The following is a 27,602-nucleotide window of genomic DNA, read 5'->3' as shown; positions in this document are numbered from 1 at the left end:
ATAGGGATGCATAGGAACAGAGAGGTCTCAAGAACAGGGGCACTTCCTGGTTGGATTTTCCTCAGGTTTTAGCCTGCAATATCAGTTCTGTTTAACTCACAGACAAAATTTTTACAGTTTTGGAAACTTCAGAGTGTTTTCTATCCTAATCTGACTATTATATGCATATTCTAGTTTCGGGGGCTGAGAAATAGGCAGTTTCAAAGGGGTATGCCTTTTTAGCCAAAAGCGAAAATATTGCACCCTAGCCTTAAGAAGTTTTAAGCCTCCACGAAACACAGACCTTATTTGAAGTAGATCAAGACATTCTCTATGGAAGACATGAACGGTAAAATAACGAAGGAACCCCTTTCAAATTCAGCCGCAAGTTATTACAGGAATTATAACTCGTCGACTATTTCTCTCTAAACCATATACCTTTGACTAATCCAGAAACTATCACCTCGAAAACAAAACGTTTATTCCGTTCCGTATTTTATCTAACGGGTGGCATCCATGAGTCTAAATATTCCTGTTACATTGCACAACCTTCAATGTTGTCATAATTACGTAAAGTTCTGCCAAATTAGTTCGCAAAGAGCCAGGCGGCCCAAACTGTTGCATATACCCTGACTCTGCGTGCAATGAACGCAAGAGAAATGACACAATTTCACCTGGTTAATATTGCCTGCTAACCTGGATTTCTTTTAGCTAAATATGCAGGTTTAAAAATATATACTTGTGTATTGATTTTAAGAAATGCATTGATGTTTATGGTTAGGTATACATTGGAGCAATGATAGTCATTGATTGATTGTTTTTTATAAGATAAGTTTAATGCTAGCTAGCAACTTACCTCAGCTTACTGCATTCGCTAACAGGTAGGCTCCTCGTGGAGTGCAATGTAATCAGGTGTTAGAGCATTGGACTAGTTAACTGTAAGGTTGCAAGATTGGATCCCCCGAGCTGACAAGGTTAAAAATCTGTCGTTCTGCCCCTGAACGAGGCAGAACGTTCCTAGGCCGTCATTGAAAATAAGAATGTGTTCTTAACTGACTTGCCTAGTCAAATAAAAATTAAATAAAGGTGTAAAAAAAAAAAATAATAATAATCTGCAAATCGGCGCCCAAAAATACCGATTCCCGATTGTTATGAAAACTTGAAATCGGCCCCGATGAATCGGCCATTCCGATTAATCGGTCGACCTCTAGTATGTACAGTATGGGTGTCTGAGCTGTATGTTATTTGATTATGTAGACAATCTGGAATTTTCATTACAGCAATATTTCTCATAAAAACTACAAGAGAAGAACTGGCGTGCATGTTAATGTTAGTTCTGTATGTGGAGTAAAGGGCAAGGTGTACTGCTCTGTTTTGAGCCAGCTGCAGCTTTGCTAGGTTATCTTTGCTGCACTTGACCATATTACCAGACAGTAATCAAGATAGGACAAGACCAGAGCCTGAACAACTAGTACACTTTATTTTTGTGTCAAAAGCATAATATAATTTATACCGAACATACTCCTCATCTTCACAACAACTTTGTCAATATGACTTGATCATGATAATTGACCTAGGAGTTTAGCTTCCTCAACTTGCTCAATGGTCACACCCTTTATACACAACTCCAGTTGAGATTTCGGTCTTAGAATGTTTTGAACCAAATACAATGCTTTTAGTGTATTTAAGACCTGTCTATTATTCATCACCCATTCTGATGCTGACTGTAACTTCTTATGTTGCTGACATGTAGTGTGTGGAATCATCCTCATACATAGTCATTCTAGCTCCGTGTAAGACCAGTGGCAAATCATTTGTAAAAATAGAGAAGATTAATGGCCCAAGGCAACTACCCTAAGGGACACCTCACTGTACATATCTGATGTTAGAGAAGCTTCCATTGATGAACTCTCTCTGGGTTCTATTGGATAAGTAACCCTCCAACCATGAGATGTAGGTGATGTAAAGCCAAAGCAAGTGAGATTCTTTCAATAACAATTTATAATTAATAACATCAAAGGCTGCACTGAAATCTAACAATACAGCTCCAACTATCATCTTATTTTACATTTCCTTTAACCAATCATCAGGCATCTGAGTCAGTGCAGTACAAGTTGAGTGCCCTTATGTATATGCAAGTTCGTACTTAACTTGTTTTCTGGAAATTAGCGTTGTATTTGGTCAAACACAATTTTCTCCATCAGTTTACTAAGACCAGGCAGCCAACTGATTGGGCGGCTGTTAGAGCCAGTAAAGGGTGCTGTACTATTTCTCGGCAGTGGAATGACTTTAGCTTCCTTCCACGCCTGTGGACACACTCCTTTAGGCTTTGGTTTAAGCTTTAGCAAATAGGGATGGCAATTCAGTCTGCTACCATTCTCAATGGTTTCACATCAAGGTTGTCTATATCGGGTGGCTTATCATTATTGCTGGATAACAATAGTGTTTTCACATTCTCCCACACGAACTTGACAATTCCAAACCACAATCCTTCTTTTTCATTATTAGATATTTTATGCAAAAATATGATGATTCACTGTTCAATAATGTAATTTAACTTCTAAGTTTTTCCACTTTTCTAGTGAAATAATAATTGAAATAATTGGCATTATTGAAAGGTTTTGTTATAAATGACCTATCAACTACAATGAGCGATGGAGATGAATGAGTTTTCTATCCATGATATCATTTAAAGTACTCAAGTCTTGTTCCATTGTGTTTTATATCAGTTATCTTGGTTTGGTAATATAATTTCTTATTTTTGTTAAGTTTAGTCACAAAATTTCTCAATTTACAATATGTCAACCAATCAGCTGAGCAGCCTGACTTGTTTGCCTTTTTTATTTTTGTTGCATAATTTCTTTGAACCATAAAATGTTTTAATTCATAATCAATCCAGGGGGCTCCAACTGTTCTCACAGTTAATTTCTTAACAGGTGCATGCTTGTCAATGCATGAAATTAATAATTTTACAAATACTTCCAGTGCTGCATCTGGATTCACTTCCTCATACACATCAGACCAACATACATTTTTTACATCTTCAACAAAAGATAAAACAACCTTTTGGCACGTTGGCTTTCCTTGTTATTGCCACAATGTTATGGTCACTACAATGGGAACTGATATCACTTTGGAGAAAATAAGATATAATCAATACAAGTGGATGTCACAGATCCAACACTATTGGTATATACTCTAATTGGTTGAGTGATAACCTGGGTTATATTGCAGGCATTAGTCACAGTAAGAAGATTCCTCTTGAGAGGAAAGCTAGTTGCTAACCAGTCCAGGTCACCCAGAAAATAGATCTCTGTTAACATCACACACACTATTAAGCATTGCAGACATTATCCAAATACTGACTGTTACCACTTGGTGGCCTATAGCAGCACACTAAAATTAGTGACTTTAGATGAGGCAGGTGAACTTGCAAACACAACACTTCAACAACATTTGACACAACAACATCATCCTTTAAGCTTTATAGGAATATGGCTCTGAACATATACTGTACAGCAACACCTCCCTCATGGGCATTCCTGTCTTTTCTGTAGATGTTATATCCTTGTATTGCTACTGCTGTGACATCAAAGGAATTATCTAAGTGAGTTTCAGAGATGGCCAGTATATGAATGTTATCCGATGTAAGAAATGGTTCATGAAATCAATAACTTGCTAAGGCTACAAATATTAATATGAGCTATTCTTAGCCCTTCCCTGGGTAGCTTATCGGAGATGGACATAATATGGAGAAAAATGTATCAAATAAAAACATTGTTTGACTGATCTAGTCAGTCGTGCGCGCGAGATGTGATGTTAGTCTGAAGCCACCTACCAGAAAGCTTGGCTCTCTCACTCCTTCCAGGCTTTTGTAAGGGAGGGTGGACAATCAAATCAAATTCAAATCAAATGTATTTATATAGCCCTTCTTACATCAGCTGATATCTCAAAGTGCTGTACAGAAACCCAGCCTAAAACCCCAAACAGCAAGCAATGCAGGTGTAGAAGCACGGTGGCTAGGAAAAACTCCCCAGAAAGGCCAAAACCTAGGAAGAAACCCAGAGAGGAACCAGGCTATGAGGGGTGGCCAGTCCTCTTCTGGCTGTGCCGGGTGGAGATTATAACAGAACATGGCCAAGATGTTCAAATGTTCATAAATGACCAGCATGGTCAAATAATAATAATCACAGTAGTTGTCGAGGGTGCAACAAGTCAGCACCTCAGGAGTAAATGTCATTTGGCTTTTCATAGCCGATCATTAAAAGTATCTCTACCTCTCCTGCTGTCACTAGAGAGTTGAAAACAGCAGGTCTGGGACAGGTAGCACGTCCGGTGAACAGGTCAGGGTTCCATAGCCGCAGGCAGAACAGTTGAAACTGGAGCAGCAGCACGGCCAGGTGGACTGGGGACAGCAAGGAGTCATCATGCCAGGTAGTCCTGAGGCATGGTCCTAGGGCTCAGGTCTTCCGAGAGAAAGAAAGAGAGAATTAGAGAGAGCATACTTAAATTCACACAGGACACCGGATAAGACAGGAGAAGTACTCCAGATATAACAAACTGACCCTAGCCCCCCGACACAAACTACTGCAGCATAAATACTGGAGGCTGAGACAGGAGGGGTCAGGAGACACTGTGGCCCCATCCGATGATACCCCCGGACAGGGCCAAACAGGAAGGATATAACCCCACCCACTTTGCCAAAGCACAGCCCTCGCACCACTAGAGGGATATCACCAACCACCAACCATCCTGAGACAAGGCCGAGTATAGCCACAAAGATCTCCGCCACGGCACAACCCAACCCAATGAACTTGTCATAGCAAATGTAAGCAATGTCCCCACGCTCTCTTTAAAGTAAGGTAATAATGTCCCAAGTATCCTACTAGGCAGGTTTCTGATTCGTTGTGATTTTTAAGAATGCATGCCAAAAAGATCCTATCATGTTGATAATGGTTTTCTGTTTTCTTATGAATCTCTTAATTCATAAGAACACAGAGTGAGAACTATATCCAGTCCAAGATGATTACAGCAGATGATTCCCACCCTCTCATTACTGGGGTTTGTGCATCAGGCTGTAACTGTGTTTTTGTTTCCATCTGCAGCCATTCAGGACGATGAGAGGCTCTCGGCGGAGGAGATGGATGAGAGGAGACGACAGAACATTGCCTACGAGTACCTCTGTCACCTGGAGGAGGCCAAACGGTAAGAGAGGAGGAGTCGTGGAGCTTAGGGAGCAACAAAATGGCGGCGGAGAAGAAGGCAGACGTTTTACGTGCCCCCAACCGATTGTTTTTTGTTCATTTATTTTAATTTTTTTCTGGACATCAGGACTGTGATTACTCACCACGGACTGACAGAATCCTTTTTTTCCTTTAATGAGTCTGACGAGCCCGACGTGAACGATGTACTGCTTTCTTGGGAACAGGCACAGATCCCCGTGATTTGCGGGAAGAGGAGGCAGAGAAAAAGGGGCCAGAGGGCGGGCTACTTTCTGAGAATTCGTAGGCGATCGAATAAACCCCCACTTCCTTCTATTCTGCTAGCAAACGTGCAATCTTTGGACAATAAAATAGATGACTTACACAGAAGATTAAACTAACAACGGGACATTCAAAACTGTAATATCTTATGCTACACGGAGTCGTGGCTGAACAACGACACTCAACATACAGCTGGCTGGTTGTACGCTGCACCGGCAGGATAGAACAGTGGTGTCTGGTAAGACAAGGGGCGGCAGACTATTTATTTTTGTAAATATCAGCTGGTGCACGATATCTAAGGAAGTCTCGAGCTATTGCTCGCCTGAGGTAGAGTATATCATGATAAGCTGTAGACCACACTATCTACCTAGAGTTTTTTCATCTGTATTTTTCGTAGCTGTTTACATACCACCACAGTCAGAAGCTGGCACTAAGACAGCATTGAATGAGCTGTATTCTGCCATAAACAAACAAGAAAACGCTCACCCAGAGGCAGCGCTCCTAGTAGCCGGGACTTTAATGCAGGGAAACTGAAATCCGTTTTTACCAAATTTCTATCAGCATGTTAAACGTGAAACCAGAGGAAAAAATCTCTGGACCACCTTTACTCAACACACAGAGACGCACACAAAGCTCTCCCTCACCCTCCATTTGGCAAATCTGACCATAATTCTATCCTCCTGATTCCTGCTTACAAGCTAAAATTAAAGCAGGAAGCACCAGTGACTAGATCAATAAAAAAGTGGTCAGATGAAGCAGATGCTAAGCTAGAGGACTGTTTTTATAGCACAGACTGGAATATGTTCCAGGATTCCTCCAATGGCGTTGAGTACACCAGATCAGTCATTGGCTTTATCAATAAGTGCATCGACGACATCGTCCCCACAGTGACCGTACGTACATACTCCAATCAGAAGCCATGGATTACAGGCAACATCCACACTGAGCTAAAGGCTAGACCTGCCGCTTTCAAGGAGCGGGACTCAAACCTGGAAGCTTATAAGAAATTCCGCTATGCCCTCCGACGAACCATCAAATAGGCAAAGCATCGAATCGTACTACACCAGCTCTGACGCTCATCAGATATGGCAGGGCTTGCAAACCATTATAGACTACAAAGGGAAGCACAGCCGAGAGCTGCCCAATGACACGAGCCTACCAGACAAGCTAAACTACTTTTATGCTCACTTCGAGGCAAATAACACTGTAACATGCACGAGAGCACCAGCTGTTCCGGAAGACTGTGTGATCATGCTTTCCGCAGCCGATGTTTATATAAAACCTTTAAACAGGTCAACATTCACAAGGTCGCAGGGCCAGATTACCAGGACGTGTACTGCGAGCGTGCGCTGACCAACTGGTAAGTGTCTTCACTGAATACCAACATGTTTTAAGCATACCACCATAGTACCTGTGGCCAAGAACACTAAGGTAACCTGCCTAAATGACTACCGACCCATGGCACTCACGTCTGTAGCCATGAAGTGCTTTGAAAGGCTGGTCATGGCTCACATCAGCACCATTATCCCAGAAACCCTAGATCCACTCCAATTTGCATACCGCTCCAACAGATCCACAGATGATGCTATCTCTATTGCACTCCACACTGCCCTTTCCCACCTGGACAAAAGGAACACCTACGTGAGAATGCTATTCATTGACTACAGCTCAGCGTTCAACACCATTGTGCCCTCGAAGCTCATCAATAAGCCAAGGACCCTGGGACTAAACACTTCCCTCTGCAACTGGATCCGGGACCACGACAAAACCTATTCCCCCTCAGGAGACTGACAAGATTTGGCATGGGTCCTCAGATCCTCAAAAGGTTCTACAGCTGCACCATCGAGAGCATCCTGACTGGTTGCATCCCTGCCTGGTATGGCAACTGCTCGGCCTCCAAACGCAAGGCACTACAGAGGGTAGTGCGTATGGCCCAGTACATCACTGGGGCCAAGCTTCCTGCCATCCAGGACCTCTATACCAGGTGGTGTCAGATGAAGGCCCTAAAATTGTCAAAGACTCCAGCCACCCTAGTCATAGACTGTTCTCTCTGCTACCACACGGCAAGCAGTACCAGAGCACCAAGTCTAGGTCCAAGAAGCTTCTAAACAGATTCTACCCCCAAGCCATAAGACTCCTGAACATCTAATCAAATGGCTACCCAGACTATTTGCATTGCTTCTCTCCCTCTTTTACACTGCTGGTACGCTCTGTTGTTGTCATCTATGCATAGTCACTTTAATAACCTTACCTTCATGTACATATTACCTCGACTAACCGGTGCCCCCGCACATTGACTCTATATACAGGGGGTTACTGGTACAGTCTCGCTATTGTTATTTTACTGCTGCTCTTTAATTACTTGTTACTTTTATTTATTCTTATCTGTATTTTTTTTTAACTTGTTGGTTAGGGGCTCGTAAGTAAGCATTTCACTGTAAGGTCTACACCTGTTGTATTCGGCGCATGTGACTAATACAATTTGATTTCAAAGAGAAGATGAGGGAGGAGCAGAGAACAGAGAGAGGAGGATGATATGAGTGGAGTGATGAGGAGACCATACAGTAAGAGGAGAAATGGATGGAAGGAGGGGTAAGAGCGGTGTAGTAGGAAGAGGGAGCATTAGGAGCAGAGCGATTTTGGTGCTGTAGATTAAGATATCGTGAGTGCTTTTTGGCTCGCACGTGTGCTGTCAGATGACGGCTGGCTGTAAGCTGCGGCTCGTTGAAGTGTTTGAGATGGAGTGTGGGAGAAGCTAGACTAGCTCTCCTGCTGACAGCTACTCACGCTGCTTGAAATCATGTAACCTAACAGCTCAAACTGGGACTAAGGGAGATTGAAACTCATGAAGTTCATGTTAGCTTATACACTAACACTTTAAACCCCACAATGTCTCTGACATGGGGCCAACAAAGTCGTTTTAAAGTTTAGTGTAAAGAATTTTTAATACAGTTATTTTAACATTGTTTTATCAAAACCATTCACAACTTATTTTTTATTAACCAATGTAATCTTCCTGAGAGCTCTGAGTGTGCCGTGCCTGACACTGAACCACTTCCTGTCGTCTGTATGAAGGCACCCAACGGAACAGGAAGCCTCTCCTCTCGTGTTCTCACATGCTGTTTTTGGGACTGCCCACCACACCACACCTCTGCAAGCAACCCAGAATAATTACACCAAAACTTAATCTGCTATAGCTGTACCATGGTGACATCACCAGTCAGCAGGTGGTTTAAACACTTCTAGCCTGTATGTGTTGAGGTCAGAGTTTGCTGTGCACTGGTATGACTCTGCATTGACTCCCCTGATGAGATGTTGTATTAAAGTTTGACTGCAGAACGTGGACTTTGATTTAGTAGAGAACAGAGACTTGATAGTGGGATAATTTATGACAGGGATCATCAACTAGATTCAGCTTTGGGAGTTTTTTTTCTTTTTCTTGAGCGGATGGTCGGGGGCCGGAACATAATTACAAATCATTTGTAGACTGCAAATTCAACGCAAGAAGCCCAAACAGATATGTTTGACTAAAACATAATCATTTCAAACCTTGCTTACATTTGTACATGATCAAGTCTCTCTATTATGCGTGGGAATACTTGGGAACAAATTTCTTAAATTAAAATGGATTTTTTGGTGTTTTTTACGGTCTTATGGGCCAAATAAAACCAGTTGTGGAACCCTGATTTAAGACCTTATTGGTGTCATGGATCTCTGTCTGTTAAAGTGTAATAGGGATTCTGGTGACAAACTAGCACTCAGCAGCACCGCTGACTTCCCATCTCTCTCCTCCGTCGCTGGTGAAGCCTCTATTCTGGGAAACTTGTCATCTGGGATTAGGATTATGGTGCTGGCTGCTAATTAGGCTATTAGTGAATATTAGTGACTGAGTCAGGCAGTGCGATTAGGACCCGTCTAACCCTGCTCTGCTCTGCTTCCACTCTGGGGTCAGGAGTCACAGGCACAGGGCAGGCATGCAGCCCCAGTCTAGTCGGCCCTTACATTTTACATTTAAGTCATTTAGCAGACGCTCTTATCCAGAGCGACTTCAACAGCTCCCGGGAGAATGGCTTGATTGGAACATCTAAACCATGCTGCTTTTGTCTTCTCTGGTAAATGGGGTTAATGCACTCTGAGTGTCTGTCTGGACTTTATTTCTTAATTTGCATTGATAATACACCTGTGGTTTACAGGTATGATATGGTAACACACTGGTAGCTCACAAGTCACAGCCTTAACGAAAACCAAAATGTAGGCCTACCTTCGTTTTAACCAAACTGTAGTGCAGTGACAGGCCTTGACACTTTGATAGGCTCATAGGCGGACTTTGTACCTGTAGTACTGAGTAAACAGTATGTCAGCTTGCTCATGTTTTTTGATAGGGTGTCATTTTTGGAAGTTACATTTTTACCCTTACTACCCTTCTTCATTTAATTTTCTTTTTTAATTTTACCTTTATTTAACTAGGCAAGTCAGTAATTTTCAATGACGGCCTAGGAACAGTGGGAACTAATTAAGTTTTAGTTCCAGTTTTACAAGTGGGGCAAAATGTTATTTACCATTTGTCTGGTCTTTTATCATTTAGTTAGTCGAAACAACTTAGCTCCATGCTCCTGTAAGTTAAGTTATCTGATCAAACATGCAAAAATAACCTTCGTGTCACTAGTATCACACAATCTCATAACATGAGAGCTCTCAAAGGCAGGCTTACTGTGCGCATAGTAGAGTAACACAAAGGGTACAAATGGTGTTACTGTATATGGGTCTGTCTATAAATAATGGAGTAAATGTGGTTTGAAACAAAAATAAAGAAGATTTTCATGCAGTTCCATATGAAAATGTACCCATAACTCCACCTATACAACAACGTAGGTCTAGGACTATACATCCTTTTAGCAGGATTTATACAGACATTGGAATGTCAAATTCAAGGACTTTCAGGGTCTTTTTCAAGCACTTAATTGTAATTTTCAAGGACCTCAATGTGTAGTACAATTGTATATTGATATATTTGTACATATAGGGTCTAATATAGAACCCCACCCCTCCCTGCAAAAAGCATGCAAAAAGTGTCAAACAAGTAGGCCATTACCACTTTTAAAGGATAATAAGAAAAAGTATGCCTTGCCAGTGCACTGAAATTCAAATGATTACATAAAAAAATATGTGACAATAATGTGGACATTGCCTGACTAATTAGATTTGATGCATTCATGGCCATTTATCTGTAGCCTATGTGGCCGACGCAGGCACACAATAAAACCATGAATAGTTGTAGCATTAATCTCACCATTTGAATCTCGCGATCACTGTTTTTATAATTAGAAAGTGACCAAAAACCAGATCTTTTTTAATGGAAGAGTTTGTATGGACATCCAAGTTGAAGCCAACATTAGATGTTGTCCTCATAATAACCGCACCTGGTTTTACCGCAACACCTTTCAATTGAAGCAGCGGGAAACAAACAAAAGTGGCCACATTTCTCACAAAAACTGATAAAAAATGAAATCACATAATTATAAGGGAGCAGGAGAACTTATCAATAAATTGGCTACAATAGTTACATGGACTTTTCTACACAATTGGGTCTATCCTACACAATTGCGCACAGTAGACTTGGTGTCCAATCCGACGCACAAAAACATATGAACACATTACCTTGATGCTTTCTCTGTTAAATCTAATGAGACCCTGCTGTAAGTCAAGCAGACAACAGATAATCAACATCAATTCGCTAAAGATATTAGATCCAATGTGGATCCATACACAACTGTCTTCACTGGCGTAACGAATGAGACACAAACCTTCTGGACATTCCTCGTGAACACCTTTTTTCAAGCTCTTTAGCACATGCGATGCAACATCACAACAGTTGTTCGTTACTTGACTGTCATTAGGAAAATTCCGGACGCGTCCCACCTGGCCAACATCCGGTGAAATTGCAGAGCAAAATACAGAAATACACATAATAGGCATTCATAAAATATACAAGTGTTATACATCGGCTTAAAGATGAACTTCTTGTTAATCCAGCCGCTGTGTCAGATTTCAAAAAGGCTTTACGGCGAAAGCATACCATGCGATTATCTGAGGACAACGCCCCATGTAAAAAAGCATACAAACATTTACCAGCCAAGTAGAGGAGTCACTAAAGTCAGAAATAACGATAAAATGAATCACTTACCTTTGATGATCTTCATATGGTTGCACTCACAAGACTCCCAGTTACACAGTAAATGTTCGTTTTGTTCGATAAAGTCCCTCTTGATGTCCCAAAAACTCACACTCACACTTTTGTCTGCGTGTTTTGTTCAGTAATCCAATGGCTCCAAGGCGGTCACAACAGGCAGACGAATACATACTAAAAGTACTGGTAAAGTTTGTCGAAACATGTCAAATTATGTTTATAATTAATCCTCAGGTTGTTTATTGTCTTTATAATCAATATTTAAACCGGACAATACCGTTTTCAATAGAAAGGAAAAATAACAAACGGCGTGCTGACGGGAGCGCGCCCAAATCAGGTCTGCATACTTCCTCTGTCCTCCGACCAAAATGGCTTTTAACTCGTTGTTTTTTTTTTCAAAATAAAAGCCTGAAACCATGTCTAAAGACTGTTGACAGCTAGTGGAAGCCTTAGGAACTGCAATCTGATTCCTAACCCATTGGATTCTCTATAGGCATTGAGTTGAAAAACAGCCACATGAAAATAATTCCACTTCCTGGATGGATTTTTCTCAGGTTTTTGCCTGCCATATCAGTTCTGTTATACTCACAGACATTATTCTAACAGTTTTGGAAACTTTAGAGTGTTTTCTATCCACATCTACCAATTATATGCATATCCTAGCTTCTGGGCCTGAGTAACAGGCCGTTTACTTTGGGCACGCTTTTCATCCGGAGGTGAAAATACTGCGCCCTACCCAAGAGAGGTTAACTGATTCCATATGTGTTATTTCATAGTTGTAATGTCTTCACTATTATTCTACAATGTAGAAAATAGTAAAAATAAAGAAAAACCCTGGAATGAGTAGGTGTGGCCATGAACTGGTACTTGCTTAATTAATTTGATTAATATTATGGTGTTTCTATTCCAAGGAAAACAAAATTCCCTCTGGGTTTCCGTTAGGATGGAACGGAAAATATGGCGCTGTACAACGTGATGGTCGGGAGTACAGTACTGGGCTATTTAGCTAAATAATTCAGTGTCCTGCGGCACACGGGAGACCGGGGTTAAATTCTCTGACGGGGAGGAAAGGAGTAGGCTGTCCATGTAAATAATAATTTGTTTTTAACTGACTTGCCTAGTTAAATAAAAGTTTACACTAAGAGCATAACATTTCTACACCATAGTTTTCTAATTCTAGTCTAACTAATACCCAAATGGAGATTCAGTGAAAATAAAATCTTATTGATTTATCAAGACCAGTCCCCATGCTTGTCTCAGAGCAGCACAAAAAAGTCCTAAAATAGTGGTAGGCTATTGATTCAAATCTTATTGCTTCTAACTTCAATATGCTCTTTAAATAAATAAGACCTACACCACTTTTAACAGCACATTACTCAACACTAGTGAGACTCATGTCGCCTATGGTAGGCCTACAGTATATCGAAAAATATGACGTGACTCTCTGCCAATATAGAGGATTGGAGGATATTTCTGTAATTCAGTGATATTTATTCCCATAGTAATTTGTTATGGATCCATAACTAAATAAGCATCGGCATTTTGAAAGAGTATTTTTATCATTATTTTATTAATGAAAGCATAAAGATGCCATTATTTGGTTACATTGTTTTAGTTTGACTGCCGACTGGCACTAAGAACAGAACAGCGGGAACGTTTCCCTAGTCAGTGCCATTTATTAGTGCAATGCCCCTTAAATTGTTGCCAGTGTGGCGGGGTTGGGGTCCACCCCCTCCTCCTTCCTCCTCCTCCCTTCCCCATTGGCTAGGTCGGTCTTCTGTGCGCGGCTCTGCGGCCCATCCCGTGCCCCCTGCCCTCATGCCTTGAACCTCGCGCACTTTCAGTGGATACAGCTGGAGAACTGCAAGGCAGTCCCATTGTGCGCCACTCGGGAGCCATGACCAATATATATTGTCCTGCTAATTACAGGGTTAATAATATATCTGTGAGAATATCCAACAGGCTTTCATATAATTCTAAATTAATAATAATAATCGCTTTGTTTAAAAAATAACAATATTTTGGAGATTTTGTTTTCAAATAAAGTAAAATGAGCGAGGAAAAAGGCCATTCTTGAACATGGGGTGAGACATTTGTAAATAAAGCTAGTTTGTTATTAAGAATGATTTATTTCTGTTTTTAGAGGGAGAAAAAACAAAAACCTACAATCATCTCATGGGTCTCCCAGTCGAGGGCGGCACGGTATTGAACCAGCATCTGTAGCTACACAGCTTGCACTGTTCTTAGACCGTTGCGCCACTCAGGCGCTGTACAATGTGACCGGTCGGGAGTGGCCTACAGTACTACAGTAAGAGCAATATAATCCTAATAAAATAATAAAAATCTTAGTGTAACAACAGTTTTAGTAAGTAATACTGAAGTCTTGCGCTGGTCTAGAGCAATGAAGTGGTGATGCAGGGTATCGTACTAAACCACAAATTACCTCTAAGTTCCACGGCGTAAGCTCGCAACTTTTAAAGGAGGAACCACTGTACAAAGCTCTCCCTTGCCCTCCATTTGGCAAATCTGACCATAACTCTATCCTCCTGATTCCTGCTTACAAGCAAAAACTAGAGCAGGAAGTACTAGTGACTCACTCAATAAGGAAGTGGTCAGATGATGCAGATGCTAAGCTACAGGACTGTTTTACTAGCACAGACTGGACTATATTCTGGGATTCTTCCGATTCCATTGAGGAACCCCACATCAGTCACTGGCTTCATAAATAAGTGCATCGATGACGTCGTCCCCACAGTGACTGTACGTACATACCCCAACCAGAAGCCATGGATTACAGGCAAGATGGATTGCAGGCAACAAAAAACACAGCATGATGCTGCCACAACCATGCTTCACTGTAGAGATGGTGACAGGTGTCCTCCAGATGTGGCGCTTGACATTCAGGCCAAATAGTTCAATCTTGGTTTCATTAGACCAGAGAATCTTGTTTCTCATGGTCTGAGAGTCCTTTAGGTTCATTTTGGCACACTCCAAGCGGGCTGTAATGTTCCTTTTACTGAGGAGTGGCTTCCATCTGGCAACTCTACCATAAAGGCCTGATTGGAGGAGTGATGCATCAATGGTTGTCCTTCTGGAAGGTTCTCCCATCTCCTCAGAGGAACTCTAGAGCTGTGTCAGAGTGACAATCGGGTTCTTGGTCACCTCCCTGACCAAGGCCCTTCTCCCCCGATTGCTCAGTTTGGCCGGGCGGCCAGCTCTAGGAAGAGTCTTGGTGGTTCCAACTTTTTCCATTTAAGAGTGATGGAGGCCACTGTGTTCTTGGGGACCTTCAATGCTGCGGAAGTGTTTTGGTACCCTTCCCCAGATCTGTGCTTCGACACAATCCTGTCTCGGAGCTCCTTCGACCTCATGGCTTGGTTTTTGCTCTGACATGCACTGTCAACTGTGGGATGTTATCTAGACAGGCGTGTGCCTTTCCAAATCATGTCCAATCAATTGAATTTACCACAGGTGGACGCCAATCAAGTTGTAGAAACATCTCAAGGATGATCAATGGAAACAGGATGCACCTGAGCTCAATTTCGAGTCTCATAGTGAAGTGTCTGAATACTTATGTAAATAAGGTATTTCTGTTTATTAAATTAGCAAACATTTCTAAAAGCCTGTTTTTTGCTTTTCATTATGGGGTATTGTGTGTAGATTGCTGGGATTTTTTACATTAAAAAAAAATCAATTTTAGAATAAGGTTGTAACGTAACGATGTGGAAAAAGTCAAGGGGTCTGAATACTTTCCGAAGGCACTGTAGCTTTTTTTTGGCAGATTATTATCAATGATTTATCAACAGCTGTAGCAAGTTGTCCTGCATAGGAAGTCCTCACTGGTACCCTAATTTATAGAAATACCCATATAGGCTAGTAACACTTGGCCTGGCTAGCAGTTTAGTTTGGGCTAATGTGGACTGGTCACTGGTGTGGGATTTTTCCATTTGTCCTAGAGAGTAGTAGGCTAATATTAGCGCTGGGAATTGCGAGGGACCTCACGAAACGATATTATCACGATATTTAGGTGCCGATACGATATGTATTGTGATTCTATATGTATTGCAGCTCAATACTGTGATTTTGTTTTTTCCAAACGTATTGCTCACTATGTCTGCTGCAAAGATGAGAGAGCATGAGAAAATCAGTTATGGAAATAAGTGCTCAAAACATGTTGCCTCACTATTTAAACAGAAGATGAAGAGCTACTACCTTGCAAAAAAAATTATCGATACTTGGAGTCAAAGTATTAATATCGTGATATGCAACTATCGACCCCCCCCCCCCCCCCCCCCCCCCATCCCGCATCACTAGCTAATATAGTGTTTAGCCTGGCCACAGGTCTAACAGTACCATTTTTATTTTTTTACACTGTTTGGACTCAGGCGACCTGCAAAAACGTTTAGGTGGCTCGCCCAAGGATTACAATGGCAGGAAAGAGTGGCTGAGGAGTTTTAAATACTGTTGTTGGAGCTGTGCTTCGCCATGTAGTTGTATACAACCAACCACATTGTTTCACTCCCGGAAGTGCAGCTTCAGAGGCTGGAGAGCTTTGTTACTGACTGAGCCAGGATATTCTTCTCCTCTCGTTCACTTTATCTCACCCTTGTCCTCTTTTTCTTGCTTGGTTTCTCTCTTTCCTCCCACCTCTCTCCTCATTTGCTTATGTAATAATACACTTTTCCTCTTATTTTCATCTGTGATTTAAAACGCCCACAATGGTGTGTCAGTAAAGCCTTCCCAGCCTTGTATCTGTGTATGTACACTCTTGCGTTTCCCCTCTCCTCCACTACTTGAGCGCTAGCCAGTACAGAAGGCCGGCCCTCTCTCCAACCCATGCAACCAACTCTCATCAAGTGCTGTGATCAGGCGGACATGGCATGGTGTGCTGTTATCTCTATCAGCCACCCACACAAAGCCCTCTGTGCCTCCAGTCACACCGCCTCTATTCCAGATTGGGATTTGTTATTGTTTTTTTTTGGCGAGGGCAGGCCCTGGTTGTGTTTGTCCTGTAGTCCCCTGGGCCAGTTCAGTAGCCACAGTGCTGCAGTGTGTAGAATGTGGCCGTGGCACTGTTCCAAGATGGTGGATTAATGTCAGGTAGCGTTAGTGCAGAAGTATGCCGATCTGACACAGCGGATCTGACTGGTGTGCCGATCTGACACACCACTCAGATTCTTCAGGCCTGTTGCACTAATTTCCCACTTTCCCAGGCCATTATGGCTCAGCATGGCAGCATTGGACCAACTGATATCTAGGCCTGTATTCACAGTGTCTCCAGAATAGGAGTGCTGATCGAGAATAATAGTGAAGACATCAAAATTATGAAATAACACATATGGAATCATGTAGTAACCAAAAACGTGTTAAACACATTAAAATATATTTTAGATTCTTAAAAGTAGCCACCCTTTGCCTTGATGACAGCTTTGCACACTCTTGGCATTCTCTCAACCAGCTTCACCTGGAATGCTTTTCCAACAGTCTTGAAGGAGTTCCCACATATGCTGAGCACGTGTTGGCTGCTTTTCCTTCACTCTGCGGTCCAACTAATCCCAAACCATCTCAATTGGGTTGAGGTCGGGTGATTGTGGAGTTCAGGTCATCTGATGCAGCACTCCATCACTCTCCTTGGTCAAATTGCCCTTATATAGCCTGGAGGTGTGTTGGGTCATTTTCCCTACTACAATGTAGAAAATAGTAAAAATAAAGAAAAAACCTTGAATGAGTAGGTATGTCTAAACTTTTGACTGGTACTGTACATGTAGAGTTGCTTTTTCTGTGTCTGTCAACATCCTCTCATGTTTCCTTTGATATCAGAAAGCCATTGATTTGCCATAATACAGTTTGCTGTAATAAAATGTCCTTATGTACCGTAGAATCTTGGCATTCACCAGCAGGGTTTTGTTGAAGAATCACATCACTTTATAATTTTAGCAAATCCTCCTTAGCAAGACTGTAGAACAAACAAAGGACCTTACAATGAATGGCAGATGCAAGGAACTGTTCATTCTGCAATAAAACTCTACAATGAAGTTAAAGTGAGAGTTCACCCAAATTACAAATGTACGTATTGGTTTCCCTACCCTGTAAGCAGTCTATGGACAAGATATGACAACAATCCATGCTTTATTTTAGTTTCCCTGACACTGTTTCCACATGCTACCATTTTAGCATTTGTGGCACAAATCCCATTCAAGTCATGGGACCGGTATTAGCATTTTTCCATGCATCATGTTTAAATCCTCTAAGTGACTTTGTTGATCTTCACAATCAATTTGACATACTTTCTGATGATTTGGACATGATGTGTGGAAAATTATAATATCGGTCCCATGACTTGAATGGGATTTGTGCAACAAATGTTAGCATGTGGAAATGATGCCAAGGAATCTAAACCAAAGTCATACCTTGCCCATAGACTGCTTAAAGGGTAAGGAAACCAATGTGTCATTTTGTAATTTGGGTGAAATATCCATTTAAATGAATCAATCAACATGATGGGGTACCATGGCATGGACTGACTTGCCATAATAACGTCATGTTTGTTGTGGTTGTCCACACAGAGACAGTAAGTGCTGACAGAGGAGAGGGAATGGTGTGTTTGTTGGGTTGACACGTTTTGGGGCAGAGTGTTGTCTCTGCTGTGGTGGTTCAGCCTACAGACAGACGTTGACTTGTCATTAGTGGTTGCATGGAGGAGGGTAGGCCTGATGGAATGAGCAGGACAGAGGAGGCCTGATGGAGTGAGAAGGACGGAGGAGGCCTGATGGAGTGAGAAGGATGGAGGAGGGGAGGCCTGTTTAAAAATATATATATATATTATCATGAATGAAGTTGGACTTTACTGTGATTTTAATAATAACCTCTAACACCTTGTGTGTGTTGAACATCCCCCTCACACATTTGACAAGGAACTCACTTGTGAAACAAATCTTACTGTAACATTTTATAGGGAACTTAACATTATTCTCAACTGACACTTCACTTGCTGCAAGGTTCAACATCTAAATTGGTGGTTTCAGTTCAGCTTTCAAGGGTTTGTATGATTACTGTGGTAACGAACGCAACAGATGCATTCATATTGTAAATTTAAGCGTGATCTCTTCTCTCGCTCTCCCTCTGAGCACATGCATGACAATTTGTCTTACAGGATTTCACTCATCTTGACTCAAGACCCAGAATCACCTATAGGCCTACTGTTGAGTTTGTTGAGGACCAAACCCTTGTTCCCTGCCCCATATACTCCTGAACAGTTTACTCTTATGCCCCAAATAGTCTTCTATTAAACAGTTTACAGAAACCTAATGTATTGCCCAAAGGCATGCCTCTCCAACCCCCCTACACTGGTATGTTGGACAGTGAATGTGGGAGCTGGAACAATGGGCTCTTCTCTCTGGGTCAGTACCAGTCTATTAACACCACAGACCGAGAGGGTTTATCATCCTCAAGGATGTCAGTCAATTTATAGACACACTGACATGTGTTATGTCGGTATACATTGACTGACTGAATGTACAGGTTGATCGTGTAGTCTAATTCCTTAGATTAAGATTAGTGACTGGATGCACAAACCAGCCAGTCATGTGAAATACTGTACAGTCAATATAAACCCAAACCAGCTGATAGTGCTGTTTTGATCTTGGATTTAGAGATTTTGTAACAGTTGTGGGACTCCTTAATGACCCTTCCACCTGTGCCTTTCACTGAAGGCTTGATGTAATTTTTGTGACTTGCACGTGCCTCTCCAGGTGTGTTTGTGTGCTCACTTAGTATATTGTGAAATTTAAACCACTGCCACAGTCCTACAATACCTAATCCTTCAATACCATGAAATGTCAGGAAGCAAGGAGGATTCTTGCGGATGCAGACATAGACTTAAATAAAGCTTGTAGCCAACATACAGAAAGGTGGCCAGTTGTTGTTTTTTTCTTTCTTGGGTGATGACTGATGATTTGGTTTTGTCCTGTGGACCATAAGACCTGAAGTGAATCCCAACAACCACCAGAGGAACGTTCTGAGTCAGCCTAGGTCTACTGCTGGTTTTCCCTTGACCGTGCTGCTCCTTCGGTAGGTGCAGAGAAAGCCAATATTGACTTATGTGGTGCTAGCGTAGGCGGCTTGTCAGTTAGCCTGGTAATGGCTCACATGCTCTTAGATCGCAGATCAACACGGGGCAAGGTGATGGACAGACCAAGGTTCTGTTTGTTTATATCTGCTTGTATCCATGACGACAGCTTTCATATTGAGGGAACCGTTAACTTGAAGCCAAGGAATGAGCGGGCAACAGGTTCAAAGTCAGACTTTGGTCCAAACATTTGCGTTTTGTTATCCATAAACTCCTCAAAGATGATGAACATATGAACCTATGATGTTCTGGGATCGGTGTCTCTGCTAGTGTTTACTTGGCCTCACAGTTAGCCTACATAGGCAGGGCGGGACTCTACACCCTTCCTAACAAATCATCCAAAGGAAACGCTGGTATATGTTTCTATACAAATAATCCTGTGTTATTCTGTTGTGATATCAGTGTCTCTTCCCTATTGCTCCATATGAATGACTGGAGAGCTGTTGCCATTTTGTTGTGAGATCAGTTTCTGTTCCAGTCGTCTCCATATAAATGACTGAACAGATGTTGTCATCATTAGAATCAGCAGAACGGGCATCCCCATTCAGTTCAATTATGCCATAATGGGTGGAATGGTGGCCATTATTAGTGTCCCCATAGGAGCAAAGCAGGAAGTATATATTTTGTTCCTTTTCTGAGATCAGTGTTTGTGTGTATACCCAGGTGGATGGAGGCGTGTGTAGAGGAGGAGCTGCCCTCCACCACAGATCTGGAGGAGGGTCTGAGGAACGGAGTCTACCTTGGAAAACTGGCCAAGTTCTTTGCTCCCAAGATGGTGTCTGAGAAGAAGATCTATGACAGGGACCAGGCCCGCTACAAGGTGACCTTTGTCCTCATATTGGAAAGATCTGGTACCGCAGGATACTCTAAGTAAATTGACACTTTTTCAGACTATGAATTGAACTAGGCTACAGAGTAAAACTGTCAGACACAGGATCACAACTGGGTGGCAGTCGTCGCTATCTAGTTCCTCCTCCCCCATACCCCACCTCTATCTAGTTCCTCTCCTCTCTCCCCCACACCACATCTCTATTAGAGGTCGACCGATTATGATTTTTCAATGCCGATACCGATTATTGGAGGACAAAAAAAGCCGATGCCGATTTATATAATATATACACTATCATACACACATAATATATACAATATCATACACACACACACACACACACACATTTTTGTAATAATGACAATTGCAACAATACTGAATGAACAATGAACACTTATTTTAACTTAATATAATACATAAATACACGCACACAGCTCTGAAGTGACAATGATACTGAAGAGTCTGCTTAGGAGACAAATACTCTCAACTGTTTGAATAAAAATAGAGTTTAAGTTACCTGTGATGAATGTTGAAAACAAAAACTTTAATTTCTATATGAGGGAAATCCTATTTTAATAATGGGCATGGTAAGAATTGACAACCAAAGTGCGAGTCATAACTCCCATGACACCTTCTAGCAAAATCTGAAAAGCGGTTCCTTCATTTATTCCATAGGATATTTTTAGATTCACTTAAAATAAGGTCTGTGTTTCGTGTAGGCTTACATCACCGTGCCAATTTTATAACTGTGTAGATATCCATAGGACAAGGTAACTCTGATCAATATTGGCTAAATATAAGCGAAGATAAAAAAATGTGTAGAGTGGATTTATGAAAATATGTTGACAAACGTTACCTTATCCTAGTGAGATTTACACGGGTATCAAAACGTCGAGGCGGTTTAAGCCTGCACGAAACACAGACCTTATTTGAAGTAGATCAAGACATTCTCTATGGAAGACATGAACGGTAAAATAACGAAGGAACCCCTTTCAAATTCAGCCGCAAGTTATTACAGGAATTATAACGCGTCGACTATTTCTCTCTAAACCATATACCTTTGACTAATCCGGAAACTATCACCTCGAAAACAAAACGTTTATTCCGTTCCGTATTTTATCTAACGGGTGGCATCCATGAGTCTAAATATTCCTGTTACATTGCACAACCTTCAATGTTGTCATAATTACGTAAAGTTCTGCCAAATTAGTTCGCAAAGAGCCAGGCGGCCCAAACTGTTGCATATACCCTGACTCTGCATGCAATGAACGCAAGAGAAATTACACAATTTCACCTGGTTAATATTGCCTGCTAACCTGGATTTCTTTTAGCAAAATATGCAGGTTTAAAAATATATACTTGTGTATTGATTTTAAGAAAGGCATTGATGTTTATGGTTAAGTACACATTGGAGTAATGATAGTCATTGATTGATTGTTTTTTATAAGATAAGTTTAATGCTAGCTAGCAACTTACCTTAGCTTACTGCATTCGCTAACAGGCAGGCTCCTCGTGGAGTGCAATGTAATCAGGTGTTAGAGCATTGGACTAGTTAACTGTAAGGTTGCAAGATTGGATCCCCCGAGCTGACAAGGTTAAAAATCTGTCGTTCTGCCTCGTTGAAAATAAGAATGTGTTCTTAACTGACTTGCCTAGTTAAATAAAGATTAAATAAAGGTGTAAAAAAAAAAAATCATAATAATAAAAATTCGGCAAATCGGCGCCCAAAAATACCGATTACCGATTGTTATGAAAACTCCACACCCCACCTCTATCTAGTTCCTCTCCCCCCACACCCCACCTCTATATAGTTCCTCTCCCCCCACACCCCACCTCTATCTAGTTCCTCTCCCCCCACACCCCACCTCTATCTAGTTCCTCTCCCCCCCACACCCCACCTCTATCTAGTTCCTCTCCCCCCACACCCCACCTCTATCTAGTTCCGCTCCTCTCCCCCCCACACCCCACCTCTATCTAGTTCCTCTCCTCTCCCCCCCACACCCCACCTCTATCTAGTTCCTCTCCCCCCACACCCCACCTCTATCTAGTTCCTCTCCTCTCCCCCCCACACCCCACCTCTATCTAGTTCCTCTCCCCCCACACCCCACCTCTATCTAGTTCCTCTCTCCCCCACACCCCACCTCTATCTAGTTCCTCTCCTCTCCCCCCCACACCCCACCTCTATCTAGTTCCTCGCCTCTCCCCCGCACCTCCATGGCGTCATAAAGGAAATGTCTAATCCCAGATCCAACGCAGACAGCCACACTTCCTGTCAACCATCTCCCAAGGGACAGAGAGATGCCCCCCCCATGTTAAAAACAGCAGCTGTGCTGACAACACACTCACGCACACACTCTCCTTCATCTTTCCGTGTGCATGCACGTGCACGTCCTTGCATGCGTGTGATTCCTACCAAAAACATGCTATTTCTGATACACAACAGACTCAGTTGCAGGGATCTAATATTTCTATTTTGTCTGTGTTTGTCTCCAGCACACAGGACTTCACTTCAGACACACAGACAACACAGTGCAATGGCTACGGGCCATGGAGTCTGTAGGGCTGCCTAAGGTACGACTAACACACACACACACACTGCCCAAATCCCTCCTACCAGAGGCATACAGTATCAGAACCTTGTAGTAACTGGTGATATCACAAGGCTGAGATGCCTGTTATGGATTTTACTAAGTCAAATGACAGTGGACCAGGTAAATTAAAGCACGCTGTTTGTTCTACTGCATCCTTATGGAACACCTTATTGTCATGCCATGTGATGGTAACACTGGAATTGCTCAGAGATACATGTTTGATGATGATCAATCAATTAATTATTCTGTTTTGGGGAAGCAGTACACTTACCAAAGGAGAATCTTTAGGAGTCGACAGACAACCAATGATATGATACATTGTTTATTCATATGGTTATTATGGCCTCATCTTCTCATTATTAATGGATTAAAATGTTTCGCTATTTGTTTTAATTCAAAATAATGATCAGGGTAGGGGAATAGGTACGACATGCCAGCAACAAACGCTGACACTACACATCCAAGTATATTGGACCAAATTATGAAAGACAAGAATTGTACATTTGAATTCCGTAAAGTCATTGTGGTAGAGGTGAAAAAATAATTGTTGTATATCAACAATGACAAGCCACCGGGGTCTGACAATCTGGATGGAAAATTACTGAGGATAATAGACGGTATTGCCACTCCTATTTGCCACATCTTCAATTTAAGCCTATTAGAAAGTGTGTGCTCTCAGGCCTGGAGGGAAACTAAAGTAATTCCGCTACCCAAGAATAGTAAAGCCCCCTTTACAGGCTCAAATAGCCGACCAATCAGACTGTTACAAACCCTTAGTAAACTTCTGGAAAAATTGTGTTTGACCAGATACAATGCTATTTCACAGTAAACATATTGACAACAGACTTTCAGCATGCTTATAGGGAAGGACACTCAACAAGTACTGCACTTACACAAATGACTGAGGATTGGTTGAGCGAAATTTATGATAAATTGATTGGGGGGGGCTGTCTTGTTAGACTTCAGTGCAGCTTTTGACATTATCGATCATAGTCTGCTGCTGGAAAAACTTGTGTTATGGCTTTACACCCCCTGCTATAATGTGGATAAATAGTTACTTGTCTAACAGAACACAGAGAGTGTTCTTTAATGGAATCCTCTCAAACATAATCCAGGTAGAATCAGGAATTCCCCAGGGTAGCTGGTTAGGCCCCTTGCTTTTTTTTTTTTTTTACTGTCCACATGCCACTGGCTTTGAGTAATGCCAGAATGTCTATGTATGCGGATGACTCAACACTATACACGTCAGCTACTACAGCGACTGAAATGACTGCAACGCTCAACAAAGAGCTGCAGTTAGTTTCAGAGTGGGTGACAAGGAATAAGTTAGCCCTAAATATTTCAAAAACTAAAAGCATTGTATTTGGGACAAAACATTCACTAAACCCTAAACCTCAAGTCAATTTTGTAGTAAATAATGTGGAAATTTAGCAAGTTGAGATGACTAAACTGCTTGGAATAACCCTATATTGTAAACTGTCATGGTCAAAATGTATTGATACAGTAGTAGCTAAGATGGGGAGAAGTCTGTCCATAATAAAGCGATGCTCTGCCTTCTTAACAATACTATCAACAAGGCAGGTCCTACAGGCCCTAGTTTTGTCGCACCTTGACTACTGTTCAGTCGTATGGTCAGGTGCCACAAAAAAGGAGAGGAAAATTGGCTCAGAACAGGGCAGCACGGCTGGCCCTTGGATGTACACAGAGAGCTAATATTAATAATATGCATGTCAATCTCTCCTGGCTCATAGTGGTGGAGAGATTGACTTCATCACTACTTGTATTTATGAGAGGTATTGACATGTTGAACGCACCGAGCTGTCTGTCTAAACTACTGGCACACAGCTCGGACACACGTGCATACATTTACATTTAAGTCATTTAGCAGACGCTCTTATCCAGAGCGACTTACAAATTGGTGCATTCACCTTATGATATCCAGTGGAACAACCACTTTACAATAGTGCATCTAACTCTTTTAAGGGGGGGGGGGGTTAGAAGGATTACTTTATCCTATCCTAGGTATTCCTTAAAGAGGTGGGGTTTCAGGTGTCTCCGGAAGGTGGTGATTGACTCCGCTGACCTGGCGTCGTGAGGGAGTTTGTTCCACCATTGGGGTGCCAGAGCAGCGAACAGTTTTGACTGGGCTGAGCGGGAACTGTACTTCCTCAGAGGTAGGGAGGCGAGCAGGCCAGAGGTGGATGAACGCAGTGCCCTTGTTTGGGTGTAGGGCCTGATCAGAGCCTGAAGGTACGGAGGTGCCGTTCCCCTCACAGCTCCGTAGGCAAGCACCATGGTCTTGTAGCGGATGCGAGCTTCAACTGGAAGCCAGTGGAGAGAGCGGAGGAGCGGGGTGACGTGAGAGAACTTGGGAAAGTTGAACACCAGACGGGCTGCGGCGTTCTGGATGAGTTGTAGGGGTTTAATGGCACAGGCAGGGAGCCCAGCCAACAGCGAGTTGCAGTAATCCAGACGGGAGATGACAAGTGCCTGGATTAGGACCTGCGCCGCTTCCTGCGTGAGGCAGGGTCGTACTCTGCGAATGTTGTAGAGCATGAACCTACAGGAACGGGTCACCGCCTTGATGTTAGTTGAGAACGACAGGGTGTTGTCCAGGATCACGCCAAGGTTCTTAGCACTCTGGGAGGAGGACACAATGGAGTTGTCAACCGTGATGGCGAGATCATGGAACGGGCAGTCCTTCCCCGGGAGGAAGAGCAGCTCCGTCTTGCCGAGGTTCAGCTTGAGGTGGTGATCCGTCATCCACACTGATATGTCTGCCAGACATGCAGAGATGCGATTCACCACCTGGTTATCAGAGGGGGGAAAGGAGAAGATTAATTGTGTGTCGTCTGCATAGCAATGATAGGAGAGACCATGTGAGGATATGACAGAGCCAAGTGACTTGGTGTATAGCGAGAATAGGAGAGGGCCTAGAACAGAGCCCTGGGGGACACCAGTGGTGAGAGCACGTGGTGCGGAGACAGATTCTCGCCACGCCACCTGGTAGGAGCGACCTGTCAGGTAGGACGCAATCCAAGCGTGGGCCGCGCCGGAGATGCCCAGCTCGGAGAGGGTGGAGAGGAGGATCTGATGGTTCACAGTATCAAAGGCAGCCGATAGGTCTAGAAGGATGAGAGCAGAGGAGAGAGAGTTAGCTTTAGCAGTGCGGAGCGCCTCCGTGACACAGAGAAGAGCAGTCTCAGTTGAATGACTAGTCTTGAAACCTGACTGATTTGGATCAAGAAGGTCATTCTGAGAGAGATAGCAGGAGAGCTGGCCAAGGACGGCACGTTCAAGAGTTTTGGAGAGAAAAGAAAGAAGGGATACTGGTCTGTAGTTGTTGACATCGGAGGGATCGAGTGTAGGTTTTTTCAGAAGGGGTGCAACTCTCGCTCTCTTGAAGACGGAAGGGACGTAGCCAGCGGTCAAGGATGAGTTGATGAGCGAGGTGAGGTAAGGGAGAAGGTCTCCGGAAATGGTCTGGAGAAGAGAGGAGGGGATAGGGTCAAGCGGGCAGGTTGTTGGGCGGCCGGCCGTCACAAGACGCGAGATTTCATCTGGAGAGAGAGGGGAGAAAGAGGTCAAAGCACAGGATAGGGATAACAGGATAACAGGATAACATACTCCACAAGACATGCCACCAGAGGTTTCTTCACAGTCCCCGAGTCCAGAACAGACTATGGGAGGCACACAGTACTACGTGGAACTCTATTCCACATCAAGTAACTGATGCAAGGTGTAAAATTCGATTTAAAAAACATATAAGACAACACCTTATGGCACAGCGGGGACTGTGAAGCAACACAAACAGACACATGCATACACACACAATAACATATGCGCTATATACACACATACACATGGATTTAGTACTGTAGATATGTGATAGTGGTGGAGTAGGGGCCTGAGGGCACACAGTGTGTTGTGAAATCTGTGAATGTATTGTAATGTTTTTTAAATTGTATAATGGCAGCAGCTAATGGGGATCCATAATAAATAAAATAAAAAATTGCTTCACTGTTGTTCACCACTACTGTTCCCTTTTGGGAAACACATGGACATCCACAGCAGTCAGCCAGGTAGGTGTATGTACAGTGAGACAACACTGACAGGCAAGAATTACATCACCCAAAGGTGTGTGGCAGTGGCCAGGAGGATACAGAGGAATAGTGTCAGACTGCTTCAGGTTGAAAATGAGCTGATAGTCTGAAAGATGTAGTGTGCTCGCTGTGCCTCTTGGCTGCTGCACTGTGCAAGGTATCAGGAGACGTTAATGAAAGACCTATGACTAATGCCTCCTCTGGTTGCTACTTTCAGATATTCTATCCTGAAACGACAGATGTGTACAATCGCAAAAACATGCCCAAGGTGGTGTACTGCATACACGCATTAAGGTAAGACA

General features: G+C 42.6%; 1 protein-coding gene across 4 annotated transcripts in view; it reads left to right on the top strand.

Annotated features, from left to right (window-relative positions):
* Nucleotides 1-27,602, top strand: part of LOC139545239 (ras GTPase-activating-like protein IQGAP2) — a 101,428-nt gene that overhangs the window by 13,772 nt on the left and 60,054 nt on the right. For all 4 annotated transcript variants that reach the window (XR_011669014.1, XM_071352794.1, XM_071352793.1 and 1 more), the window contains exons 2-5: nt 5,085-5,184; nt 20,441-20,597; nt 23,100-23,177; nt 27,518-27,594. Coding sequence is in view for 3 of the 4 variants with exons in the window: in XM_071352794.1 (XP_071208895.1) it covers nt 5,085-5,184; nt 20,441-20,597; nt 23,100-23,177; nt 27,518-27,594 (412 nt within the window). In the remaining variant the exon portion in view is untranslated. The remainder of the gene's footprint in view (nt 1-5,084; nt 5,185-20,440; nt 20,598-23,099; nt 23,178-27,517; nt 27,595-27,602) is intronic.

This window comes from Salvelinus alpinus, chromosome 19, assembly GCF_045679555.1.
Source record: "Salvelinus alpinus chromosome 19, SLU_Salpinus.1, whole genome shotgun sequence".
Lineage (NCBI taxonomy): Eukaryota > Metazoa > Chordata > Actinopteri > Salmoniformes > Salmonidae > Salvelinus > Salvelinus alpinus.
The sequence above is the reverse complement of the archived record's forward strand: the minus strand, read 5'-3'. Positions and strand labels throughout refer to the sequence as shown.